General features: G+C 44.4%; 1 protein-coding gene across 5 annotated transcripts in view; it reads right to left on the bottom strand.

Moving 5' to 3' along the window:
- AGPAT3 (1-acylglycerol-3-phosphate O-acyltransferase 3) overlaps nt 1-13,298 on the bottom strand; it is an 85,068-nt gene that overhangs the window by 14,203 nt on the left and 57,567 nt on the right. For all 5 annotated transcript variants that reach the window (XM_064407002.1, XM_064407000.1, XM_064406992.1 and 2 more), the window contains one exon: nt 1,619-1,845. In XM_064407002.1, coding sequence (XP_064263072.1) covers nt 1,619-1,796 — 178 coding nt within the window. In that variant the 5' untranslated portion in view covers nt 1,797-1,845. The remainder of the gene's footprint in view (nt 1-1,618; nt 1,846-13,298) is intronic.

Genomic DNA, 13,298 nt, shown 5'->3' with positions numbered 1-13,298 from the left:
AAATTAAAAATAAAAAGTCCTACATGTCCCCACCCTCATCCAACCAAACTCATTTTGAAGTTACTACTAAGCTCTTCTACTACAATACCTTTTTTTCCTGATAATTTGCCTGCTAGTCTATTTAATTTCCTCTCTCCTGTGCTTCTCAGTAGGCAAGACAAAAAGCACAGTAAAGGCAGGGACAACAAGCTTAAAAAGAGACTGAACCAGACACCTCAGAGAGTTTTTGTTGGTGATACTTCACATCAGTGATTTATAAAATGTGGGTGCCTGTCAGTGGACTGCTGAACTGTAATTTCAGTGCTCATTCTGGTGACTCATTTACCCAAAGTGGGAGTTGGATGCTGAGCTGAGCACTAAGGTAAGTGGCCATGCATACTGGGAAGGGATGGAGAATGGAAACCAATTAGATGATTCACTGCTGAAACAGGAGGTGACATTTGGGCTCAGGAGCCTTCTAAACACTCTGAACATTTTCAGAAATCTAGCCCTCTGTTAAGCTCTGTGAGGAGAAGAAGGCGAGGAAGTTTTGCAAAGGTCTGACAGAGGAGAGCACAGAAGCTGCACTCAGTGCAGAGCTCACCCACCCAGTGCAGAGCAGAAGAAGAACCACTGAAGAAATGCTCAAAGAGGAGACCCTGGCCTCAGAGATGGGCACTGAAGGGTGTAAGTGGATTCTGAAGTTTGTCACACAGTTCAGCCACAGAGACATCTACAGGAGATATTTTAGGATAGATCTCTCCCTCTGCAGCCCACACAATAAACCTGGGCTCCTACATGATCAGAACTGCTGACATGCTCAGTACCTGAGCCAGTCTCACAATGGTCCCTTAGCACAGGTGCTGATACTGGATGAAGATGGCATTGAGACACAAGTAACAACTCCTATCAGTCCAGATAAGGTTGGAGGTGCAGCGGAGCTTCACTTCCCACTTTTTTGAATGACAGAGTGACAACACACTTTAGGCCCTTGACTTCTGTATGATTTCCCAGTATTCCAGGGGGGAAAAAAAAAGAATCTGTTTTGACCTGCTCTGAAAGAATCTACATCTAACTTATCATTTCTCTCATCTCTGTGTGCAGATAGATGTGAATATGTAGCTGCAGCTCTCTCCACGCAGAGAGCAGCAGGCACAACTTCCCCAAGATTTTTCCTGGGGAAGGCAGTGACAAAGCTCAGAGAAAAAGTAAAACAATTCTTATCTCTACTTGCTGCATCTGCTGTTTGGCAGGTGTGGAATGTGTTATGGAGATTGTTTACCAAAGAGGGATTTGTTAATTGGACACTGGTGATGGTGTTTTGGATTGATTGACCAATTAGGTCAAAGCTGTGTCGTGACTGTCTGTAAAGGATCATGGGCTTTTCTTTAGTATAGTTTTAGTTTAGTTTAGTATAGTAGTAGTATAGTTTTTAATATAATATAATATTGTTTAATAAAGCATTTGTTCAGCTTTCTGAATCACTGCATGTTATTCCCTGGCTGGGGATCGTCCTGCATCGATATGCATATATATATATTTATTTTGGTTAACAAAGGCAAAACCAAGAAAAGCCCCATCCCATCCCATCCCATCCCATCCCATCCCATCCCATCCCATCCCATCCCATCCCACTCACGGCTCCACAGGGAGTAGGCAAGGCGACAGTTCACTCGGCGATAGAGCTGCTTGTTGATGGGCCAGAGGAGCAGCGTGCATAGCTGAATGAAGTTAATGATCAGTCCACTGACAACAAAGACGAACCCAATGAGGAGGTGAACTATGAACTGGGTCTTCAGGAAGGCAATGAAGCCCATGATAACCACTCAGAAGCGCGTGCAAGGGCCGTCACTCAGAATAACTGTCCTGAAACAGGAAAGAAACAACAACAAAAGAGTCAAATGGAGTGGATTTACAAGCTCTGAGGAAGGACAAAGCAAAAGCCCTGAAACAGTCCAGGCTCATTCATCAAGAGGAACCCAACCCAATGAACACTACTCTCCAAGCCTGCCTCATGCAGGTCTTCACAGAATAATGGTGATGGTGCAAATCCCTGCCCAAAATAGGAAGGAATCATTATTTACAATTTACAGCCCACCAGGAAGATTATTGCCTGCTGAAGAGATTAATCTCACACCTCTCTTCAAACAAACACCACATAATTGGGAGTTAATGCTGGGAGGAGCACAGAGCCCTGCACTCACAGTGAGCAGTGGGCAAACAGGGCTCTACCTGCAGGGATGCTGTCCTGAGCTGCAACAGGAGCCTCACCCTGCAAAGAGCAGGGCTGGCCACATACACCATCAGTCTGGCCAACACTAAGGCATGGAAATGGAAATCAGGTATTTCCACATTCAAAACCCATGCTGGAGCAGGTTTAATAACTTCTCACCTTGTCAAGCCACAGCTCTGTGATCAAATATACCAGTTAGTGTGGGAGAAAATGTGAAATGATAAAAAAGCCTTAGGCTATGTAGCAGTACAAACTTGATCTGGAAAGGGCATTGGTGTAGAATCTTGTTTCCACCAAATTAGCACTTAACTCTGAGCATGTGCCATATTTATACCAGGTGCAGAAAGACTGGCAAGGTCTGAACCAGCAGAATGCCACAGGAGCTTAGACAAGCCTGATTCATTACAAATCCTGCCAGCACAAAGTTAACCCAGCAAACTCTATTTACCAAGTCACCAAGCTGAGTTTATTGAAAACACCACATTATCCAGCACTGGCCTGTTTGACCTGTTGGGTACTGGAAGCTACAGCCTCAAGGTCTCACCCAAAAAATAAAAGCTTGACCCTTATTTTCTGCCACAGCTTGCTGATGATTTTCATGCTTAGCTTTTGCAAGTGTGGCAAATGACCAGATCAAGCAGTAGATGGTAACAAATACTTCTGACAAACCAGGCATCCCAAGGTGATGTGGACCCACTGTCTGAAAATAAAGTCCCTGCCAGCTGTGAGGAATCAAATAATTTTCACTCACCACCTGCTTACGGTGTGCTGCTATTTATAAAACTCTACAGCAATTTTATTGTGAAAGCTTGTTTTCTATCCTCTCTTCTGCCAATCAGGTACAGCCTTTCAAGGCACAGAGTGTCTAGTTTTTGCATAATTAACATCCATTTGCATCATTAGTAACCTACCCACTTCAGAAGCAAATAAGAGAGGCAAAAAAAAAAAAAAAGCCTGGTTGAACACAGCCAGTATTGTGCCTACCACAGAAAGCAAAGCAAAGCAAGATGAACTGCATTGGAGCTCATGACAAATAATCTAAATACTCCCAGTGTTTCCCTGTAAGGATGAAAGAAACATTTCTTCCACTAATAAATTACTTTAAGAGCAGCTGTTGGGAAGCAGAGACTTCTGTTAGAAAAGGAACAAGTGGAGTCCCCCTTCCTCTTCCCTCCCCAAAAGGCTGCAGTTGTCTCACACAGCCAAAACACCCCACCAGTGTTCACACAGTGCCATGTGGGAGGCAGCTGTGGCATCCAGTGACTCTCTAGCACTGGGCTTGTTTGTCTTTTCCCCTGGCACGCTCTAATAAATACTGCCAAACATTAAACACCAAGTTCTCCACTTCCAAGAGTCATTCTCTTCATCTGGTCTATCTCAAAAGCCAGTTCAAACAAACAAGAAAAGAACAATTCCCTCCATCCCTGAAAGCTATTTCTTGAGTTCTTGCTTGCCCTCTGCAGAGCCATGTGCAAGCAGCTTTGCTGATGACAGTGTCCAGTGTCAAACCATTCAAAGGCTGGACTTGAGGATCCTGGAAGCTCTTCCAACATGATTCTATCTGTGACAGTGATTAGAGCAGCACTCACAGCCTTTTCCACACAGCCTGGCCCCTCTCAGACAGGGGCACAAGGAGAAACAGGAATGTCAGGTGTTATCTATCCTCAAATCAAATGGTTTGGCTCCACTTCCAAAGCCTCTTGGCTTTGAGCAGAGTCTGTGGCTGGTGTTTGTCTCTTCCATTAAGGACATTGCTGTTTCACAGACCCAGAAGGACACATCTCTCCTTACACTGCACCAGGATGGTTTCTCCAGCTTTGCTGGACATGGAAAACAGGATTTATCACTCTTGCATCAGCATCCTGTCCCACATGCTGGGCACCATAGAATCATAAGGTTGGAAAAGCCCTCCAACATCATTGAGTCCCATCTTTGACCAACCATTACCTCATCAACTAAACCACAGCCCTAAGTCTCACATCCAGTCACTTCTTGAACACCTCCAGGAACAGCAACTCCACCATTCTCCCAGGCAGCTTCAGTGCTTAACAACACCTTCATGAAGAAATTCCTCCTGGATGTCCAATCTGAGCCTTCCTGGAACAGCTGAGACCCCTTCCTCTGGTCCTGTTGTTGTTGTCTGATCCTTCCAGTTTCCCTGCTGGATAGAGAACCTGCCACTCTCTGTTTTGACAGTCCCTCACTTAACTGTATTTGACTTCTAAGATCATTAGAAGTTAAACTTAATCTAGAAATTATTTCGTTTTCTGCATCCCTGCCCATGTAGGACAGCCAGGCAATTTAAGGACAGGACAACAGGCAAAAGGTGGTCAGCAGCTGTTCTGCTGTATCCCATGGGCAGGGGAGGATGGGGAAATCAGTATTTGCTGAAACAAGGAAAAGCACCACTTCTGCATTTGATGTGTATTAAGATCAGCTTAGTGAAGTATCTAGGAAGTAAACATCTGCCTCAGTCTAAGACAGCAAGTCTCAGCACTATTTTCTTTTCTTTTTTTTTTTTTAACCTATCCATATCATCTGCTTTTTTTAAAGACCTGCTGGTGAAATATTTTTTTGCCCTTGTTTTCCTTAAACACTGTAACTTCCCAGCATTGATCTTTCACCACAAAACCTTCATTTCCTCCTGTGCAGCCACACCGAGAACTGCAGGGAATTTTAGTACTCTCCCTGCTTTCACAGGATCAGAGAATAGTTTGGGTTGGAAGAAGCATTAAATATCACCAAATTCCAGCCTCCAAACCATGGGCAGGGACACCTTTCACTAGACCAGGTTGCTCAGAGCCAATCCAGCCTGGTCTTGGTCTATCTGCTCTGATGAAAAAGTTCTTAAATGCTTTGTATTCTTCATGGCTCTCTCCTTTATTTCTGTGTCTCTCAAGGAAACAGCAGGGAGAAAAATGTCTTGGTGTGGTGAGCTGACCCTGGCTGGAGGACTGGTGCCCATCAAGGCCACTCTATCACTCCCCTCCTCACCTGGACAGGGAAAACACAACCAAAGGTTTGTGGGTGAAGGTGAGGACAGGGGGAGATCACTCACCAACTACAGTCATGGGCAGAACAGACTCAATGTAGGGAAATCAGCCCAACTTATTACCAATCAAAGCAGAGTGTGGTAATGAGAAATAAAACCAGATCTTAAAACACTTTCTCCCAACCCCTCCCTTTTTGCTGGGCTCAGCTTCCTGATTTTCTCTATTTCCTCTCACCCAGCAGTGCATGGGGACAGGGAATGGGGCTGTGGTCAGTCCATTACTCATCTCTGTCCTTCTTCCTCAGAGAGAGAACTTCTCACACACTTCCCCTGTTCCAGAAGGGAGTCCCTCCCACAGGAGACAGTCCTCCATGGACTTCTCCAATATGAGTTCTTCACCAGCTGCTCCAGCCTGCTTCCCTTCCATGGGCTGAAATCCTTCAGGAACAGGCTGCTCCAGTGGGTCCCTTGCAGGGTCACAAGTCCTGCCACCAAACCTGCTGCAGCCTGGGCTTCCCACAGGGTCACAGCCCTCTTCAGGCTCTCGTGTGGGCTCCTCCAGGGGCTGCAGGTGGATCTCTGCATCCCCATGGATCTCATGGGCTGCAGGGGCACAGCTGCCTCGACAGGGTCTGCAGGGGAATCTCCACTCCAGTGCCTGGAGCATCTCCTGCCCCTCGTCTGCACTGACCTTGGAATCTCCTGGGCTTCTCCCACCTATTCACACTCCTCTCCCTGGCCACAATTTCTGCTGTGGAGCTCTCACACATCTTCCTTCTTCAATACACTATCCCAGGGGTGGTAGCACCATCTCTGATGGGCTCAGCCCTGGCCAGTGGCTCTGTCCTGGACTCAAGGACAGATTTGTGTTTTGACGCCTCACATTCACATGGATTCTCTGGTTTCCAAAAGATACAACATGCCTATCAATAGAAATCAGAATATAACTGTTCTCCTTTACCCAGCTTTCTACATTCATGGAAGTCCTAATGATTAAAGTTCCTGGAGTCTTCTGCCAAATGTCACTGGAATTTGACAGAATTCAAGTTCAAAGCCATTAGAAGGGAGAAGGACAGAGAAGTGTGACTGCATTCATTAAGAAATCAGTCAAATGCACAACATGCACATTACAGCATTTCATGACACATAGCTATTTATGAACTCAAAATAAAAAATTAAGCCACTAATCATTCTGCAAGACACTATATTCAGTTTGAACACCAGATTTTAATTAATTTCTTGCTGTCATGCATGTGCAATCCCTCTGAAGTCCATGACGTTTGCATGAATATGAGAATGAAATTAGAAACTGGCCCACTGATCCTAATATTCCAGCCCAGTGAGAATTAATGTGCTTTCCAACAACAAAAACTGTGGCAGGCAGTATTTACATCTCCAGACCTTTGCCTTCAGTTTTTCTGAACATGCTTTTGCCATCTCTGCTGTGCCATATTTACCCCCACCCATGAAACCAATTACAGATATCTTTTGCCCTGAATATCTTGCCCCAACCCTGAAATCTGATATTTTACCTACTTTTTCTATTTGAGAAATGAGTGAAACTTTTAGATCACTGAATTTTACCTTTTACCACCACATTTTTAAATCCTGTATTTTTCAGATGAAGCTTTCTAAGCCTCCTTGATGTCTGTATAAACTTGGCAAACCCTGACTGTGAGGAAGGGTTAATGATGTTGCAAGTCAGAAGCAGTACAAAAAAGGCATTTTGTTGCCCATCAAGAGTTCCCTGACGATTTTTCAGAATTCTACAAACACTGCACATCAAAAACACACATGGAAAATAAAATCTCTTTTTCATTCAAAGTGAGATCTACCTGTTGCATGAGCTGCTTTGTGAGTATGGGCATATGGGGACAGATAAAAGCAGCAGAACCAGAAGCACAAGGAAATGGCTTTTTCTGAGTATATTTTCTACCCTTCCAACCTTTCTGATAACCCAACTTGGGCTACTTCTGTTTCAAAGGCATGAAAATCACCTGCCTAAGTGTCTGTTCCCTCACCCCTCCTGAGATCAGAAAACCCAAGAATACTCAGCAGCTACCCAAGAGTCAGGCCAGAGATATGAGGGACAGCTTCCAATGGCCCTGCCTGTACTTCTTTGTCAGATAAATAAAAGTACAAATCCCAGTCTGGTTATTGTAGAATCCTTCAGAAATACCACATCACCACAATGGGGTAGCAAGTTATCTTCCTGAACATTTCTGGGACATTCCACACAAAAATATGTTGATTATCTCATGATTAATGCTTAGAAGTAATCAGTTACCACTAAGAAATAATTTTCCCTTGCAGAATAGACAATACTCTTCTAGCTGAAAGGCAGAAGTGCGGTGGCTATTCACTATTTAAGAGTGAAATTATATATTCACAGCAAACAACCCTGATAAAAGGAAAATATTCAGGAAGACAACAGGTCCTTGATGTGCTCCCACTTCCTGCACTGTACCACATCTTCTTCTGGGATGAGGAATTTGGGAGCATGACCCCCATGAAGCAGAAGCCACACAAAACCCATGGAGAGAGTATTTACCCAGGGCTTTGCCCCAGACTTTAAAAAAGCATCCCAAGACTCCTGCCCACTCTGCCATGGCACCACTAAAAGCAATCTCTACTCAGGCCTCATTTATTTTAGAACCAGCACTGGCAACCACAGGTGTGTAAGTAGGCTGGAAAACAGAGCTTGGATCAACAGCAGTGAGTCAGAGAGAATAAGCAAATAAGCAAATAAGGTATAACAACAGTTTTGGTACCCATTTGAACAGTCTGTACCAGGGATTCTCCAGATAAGCTGTAAAAATAGACAGCTACTCAATTGCATCCCACACAGCATTACAAACTGTCTACTACAGACCCAGCCTTTTAAACCTAAGCATGACAGAAAGATTATCTTAGTTTCTCACACAATATAGGGCTAATTTCCCTGAACGTGCCTCAGTGAGGTGCAAGGCTGATTCAGAGTTCATTAAAAATCCTGCTTGTCATGAATTTTTAAAATTGAAGGGTATGGGAAAAAGCTTAAGCTAAACTGAGGTCACAGAGAGGTAAGTTTGGTTTTGAGTTGTAAGAACTAGGAATAGGATCTCAAAAAGAAAAAATGGTACCATCATGAAATCAGATGAAAACTCATTCCTTGAAATGTCGTCCATCTTGGCCTTGAAACAGCACCACAGACAATTTCCAGAAAAGGTCAAGAGTGAAACATTACCACCACCATCTGTCTGAAATATATTCCTTACTTTGGGCTTGATCTGAAGGCATCCAAGCCACAGAAACTTCCACTCATGTCAATACGTTTGGCTCAGTATCTGTAGAGATTTTTGATAAGACTATTCCCATCAAATAAAAAGCCTTTGGTTTGACTCATCATCCTGATGAGATGCCAAGAGGGAGGGAGGGAGGGAGGGAGGGAGGGAGGGAGGAAGGAAGGAAGGAAGGAAGGAAGGAAGGAAGGAAGGAAGGAAGGAAGGAAGGAAGGAAGGAAGGAAGGAAGGAAGGAAGGAAGGAAGGAAGGAAGGAAGGAAGGAAGGAAGGAAGGAAGGAAGGAAGGAAGGAAGGAAGGAAGGAAGGAAGGAAGGAAGGAAGGAAGGAAGGAAGGAAGGAAGGAAGGAAGGAAGGAAGGAAGGAAGGAAGGAAGGAAGGAAGGAAGGAAGGAAGGAAGGAAGGAAGGAAGGAAGGAAGGAAGGAAGGAAGGAAGGAAGGAAGGAAGGAAGGAAGGAAGGAAGGAAGGAAGGAAGGAAGGAAGGAAGGAAGGAAGGAAGGAAGGAAGGAAGGAAGGAAGGAAGGAAGGAAGGAAGGAAGGAAGGAAGGAAGGAAGGAAGGAAGGAAGGAAGGAAGGAAGGAAGGAAGGAAGGAAGGAAGGAAGGAAGGAAGGAAGGAAGGAAGGAAGGAAGGCTGGCTTATGGCTCTGACAGTAATGATCACTTCACAGGAATACAGAATTAGACTTAATGAGAAGTTTTTACATTTCCTTATCTTCAAGACACAGGTTGCTGTAAGAAAAAATACCAAGATAACCAATTGTTTAACTTGCATTTTGTAGTGATAAGGCCACAGCATATAATAACAGAGCAAAGAAAAGTATTCAAACAACTCAGTGCAACCAGAAGGGAAAAATACCAGCTCTCAATAGTGCACATCACTGCACCTGAGGGGCAGATTTCCCTCTTCTCTACCCTAAATTCAATGTTACTGACATGACTGAACCTCCTCAACAGCTGCAGAAAAGCACTGTGCTTATGCCACCACTAGGGATGAAATTATATTTTTTCTTCTGCTACACTATTACAGCTGAAAACACCAGCAATATTAAAATGGCTGTTTTCCAAATTTAATTTCAACCATTTCCTTGTATCACACTTGGCACAAAAAAGAGAGAGCAAGTGTGCACAAATTCAATTTCTTCTCAGCATTAACCCTTCAGTTAACATTGCCTCTATTTGAACAAATGGATTGGATAACCAAAATGAACCCTGACTTGCTTAGAAATCTGCTGGCTGCATGACAACCCCCACAAGGAAGCAAAACTCCTTGCAGAATTTCTTTCACTGCGAGCACCTCTTTATTGACAAAGAAAATAATGGTATTTTTGTAGGGATTTTCTGTTCACAAGAGGGAAACTAGAGAGATTCTGTCACGAGTTCCCTGGGTAAACCAGCTCAGACAGCTTTGATGTCATGGCAGGATCTCACCAAAGCAGGCTGGCATCACTTTTCCCACAAAACAGCTTCCCACACTCCCAAGACATCACAGGGCTCTGCATTGAGCTTTCCAGGGAAGGCACCCCACAACTTGTTTTTACTTCAGGAAGACAATCACTGCCTTATGTTTTAATAAACTTAGAATAGTTTCTATTAGAGTATGTCACAACTGCTGGTAGGTGTTTGTGTGCTGCCTCTCCCCTGGATACACACATTTGTCATCCCTCAGTCTGCAGTCTCACACTTTTGTTTCAGTATGAGCAATGCAAAATTAATTTTTTCTTAGAACTGTAATTACTGAACCTTAATTGCTGTTAAATTTAGATTAGATAATAATTGCAAATTTGGCAGGTTTGGCTCGTTTCTCACAGGTTCAGATGAGTTTTGTGGGTATATGCATATTTACAGATACTTGTGAGAGCTCTTGTAGAACTCAGCCTTAACAAACCTTGTCCCAAATATTACTGATCAGCAAGGTTTACCCAACTGCAAGAATTTGAGCTCAAGTTTTCTTTTACCTACCTGCTGTCAGGAGGAAAAATAAACACCCTATAACTTACATTGTTCTACAAACCATACAACCACATAATTAGCCTGATTTTGAAAACCAAACTCAGGTAGACACAGATTACTCCTGGTTTCATCTTTAGTGAAGGCACAGAGACATGAGCCAAGGCAGGGGGATTCATGCTCCCACCAGCACAGCAACACACAGCAGGATGGAGCAGCAGAAGATAAGCAAGACTGCAATTTCCGAGAAAAAAGGATTAAAACCAGGGGAAAATACCAGCCCACTGCAAGACATTTACACTGAAACGCACGAGCTAGAACGCTGTCATATTCTGTACATTTTAAGAAATAAATAGGAACAATTATTCAGCTTTGCAAATTCCTCCTGGCTCCAGACAGACAGCTAAGCGTGACTCACTCAGGAATGGTTGTCAAACACCTTCTGCCAGCCTTGTTCCTCCTCCTGGGAACTTCTAAACTTCACCCTGGCCTTGTTTGCTTGGTCACTTTGCCACTCTGGATAGAACTCCCTGAAGGGAGAAGCAGGATGCTAATCCTTGTTGGCTCCTCAATTCCTTATTCCTTCCCTTGTGTTGGACTCTACACACACCAACAGCTTCCCAGGCTGGGCAGGAGCCCTGCTTTGTGCCACAGTGGGCTGGAGCCCATCCCATCATTGAGCACTGCCTGCCCACCTGGAGCTCAGCTTGTGTGTCAGCCCCAAATTCCAAAAAACTGCCAAGTTTCCAGCTTGCTCTGAGAGCAAAAGCAGGCTGGGAGAAGCCCTTGGAGAACTCAGCACACTCCAGCAGGTCCACTGCACTTCTTTAAAGGACAGACACACATTTTCAGCCCTGGTCACTGCTCCCTGGAATCTCACCCAAGTGCAATGGCAGGGTGTCCTGCTGTTGAACACTCCCTTTTTTGCATCAGACAGGTTCACTTAGCAGAGATAAATAAGAAAGCACATCACAGAATCACAGGATGGTTTGGGTTGGATGGCATTTTGAAGCTCATCCCATTCCACACCCTGCCATGGCCAGGGACACCTTCCACTACCCCAGGTTGCTCCAAGCCCTGTCCAGACTGGCCTTGGACATCTCCTAGGATGGGGCAGCCACAGCTGCTCTGAGCAGCCTGTGCCAGGGCCTCACCACCCTCACAGGGAAGAATTTCTTCCTAACACCTAATCTAACCCTACTCTCTTCCAGTTTGAAGTCATTCCCCATCTTCTGTCACTCCAGTTCCTCTCTGGCTTTGTGCAGGCCTCTTCAGATCCTGGAAGCTGTTCTGAAGTCTCCACAGAACCTTCTCTTCTTCTTCTCCTTCTCTTCTTCTTCTTCTCTTCTCCTTCTCCTCTTCCAAATCTCTCATCCTGTCTCCACAGGCTCCATTCCTCCCATGAACTTTGTGGCCTCCTCTGGACTTGCCCCAACAGCTCCATATCCTCCTTGTGCTGAGGGCACAAGAACTCTACACAGCATTCCAGCTGAAAATCCTGGCTGGAGAAGCAAGCGGAGCACCTCTGGCAAACACAGTGCACCCCTTTAACCCTGTACACCGAGGGAAGGAAACCTGGGAGAGCCAGGAGCCAGCTGGAGCTCCCTGCACAGCCCACACATCATTCAATGCTGCACTTGCAGGGAACAAAATCACCACCAGCAGCACCACAAGACATTTAAGCAGTTTTAAATGCTCATCGTGAAAAATAAGCCAACAAATCTCCAATAATCACAGAATTTTCCATGCTTCCTACTCCCAGAGTTGTACCCAAGGCATGGGAAATCCTTTCCTTAGTGACAGCTGTGAGGTTTATGGAGCTGAGGGTGAGGGAGCAGGAACAATGTTTATCCCTGGAAGGAGCAGGATGCAGGGGATAACCAATTTTAGCCATGTTTAGTGCTCACAGTGTGAGCTCACAGATTCACCAAAGAATGCCCCTCAGCCAAAGGCAGGTCCCACTATTAGGGCAGAAACCCCTGGATTTGAAAATCACTTTGCTCATATATCAATATACACACAGATACAAAAACATGCTGAGGTCCAGCAATTTCCAGGATAGGAACTACAGGCCTGAAGGAACTTCATTTTAACCCAGTAGATACGCTGGTATTTGGTAAGAAATTACCTTTAGAAAATCAGCATTGTCATCAGAGAAAGTGTGGGAAGTGGAAACCAGGAGAGCATGGATCTCATGATCGAAAAGTAATGCCACAATTATGGCTGGCCATAATCAATGCTCTTCTCAAATCAGCTCATCATTTATTCCATCCTGCGGCAGCCTGAACACCTTTGTAAGTGCTGCACTGTATCAGCAATCCCACAAATCTGTGATAACATTTGCATTTGGACAGAAGCACTAATGTTTCTTTTTTACAGGCAAGAGCAGCAAATCTCTTCCCTCCCCACAAAAGTTGAATTTTTCCTGTTCAGTCAATGCATAGATCAACCAGTACAGAGCAGTAAGAAAGTTAAGATGAGCATTTTAGACATACTTGTGCAAAAAGGACAGACAAAAGGAAGCAATTCTTCCCAGTTCTCATCTGGACCAGACTCCTACCCTGAGCTTAACTTCTCAAATGTTAAAAATGTGACACATATTTGGTTTCTCCACTTTTATTCCCCATGCAGGTCACTGTTATTTCTGCACAAACACCTTGAGTATTGTGAAACCCTGACCAGGCTGGGTGCTGACACAATGCCTGGGGCTGTGACAGGCCAGGAGGAGCTACAACCTTCCCTCCACTTGACATGAAGGTAGGCAAAACCACCAATAAATTACATATTGTGAGTCAAAAAACACAACCCAGGATTTTAGCTTGATTAAAATAAAATTTAAAAAAAAAAAAAAAAAACCCACACCAGA

Source organism: Passer domesticus, chromosome 2, assembly GCF_036417665.1.
Source record: "Passer domesticus isolate bPasDom1 chromosome 2, bPasDom1.hap1, whole genome shotgun sequence".
NCBI classification, from domain to species: Eukaryota; Metazoa; Chordata; class Aves; order Passeriformes; family Passeridae; genus Passer; species Passer domesticus.
The sequence above is the reverse complement of the archived record's forward strand: the minus strand, read 5'-3'. Positions and strand labels throughout refer to the sequence as shown.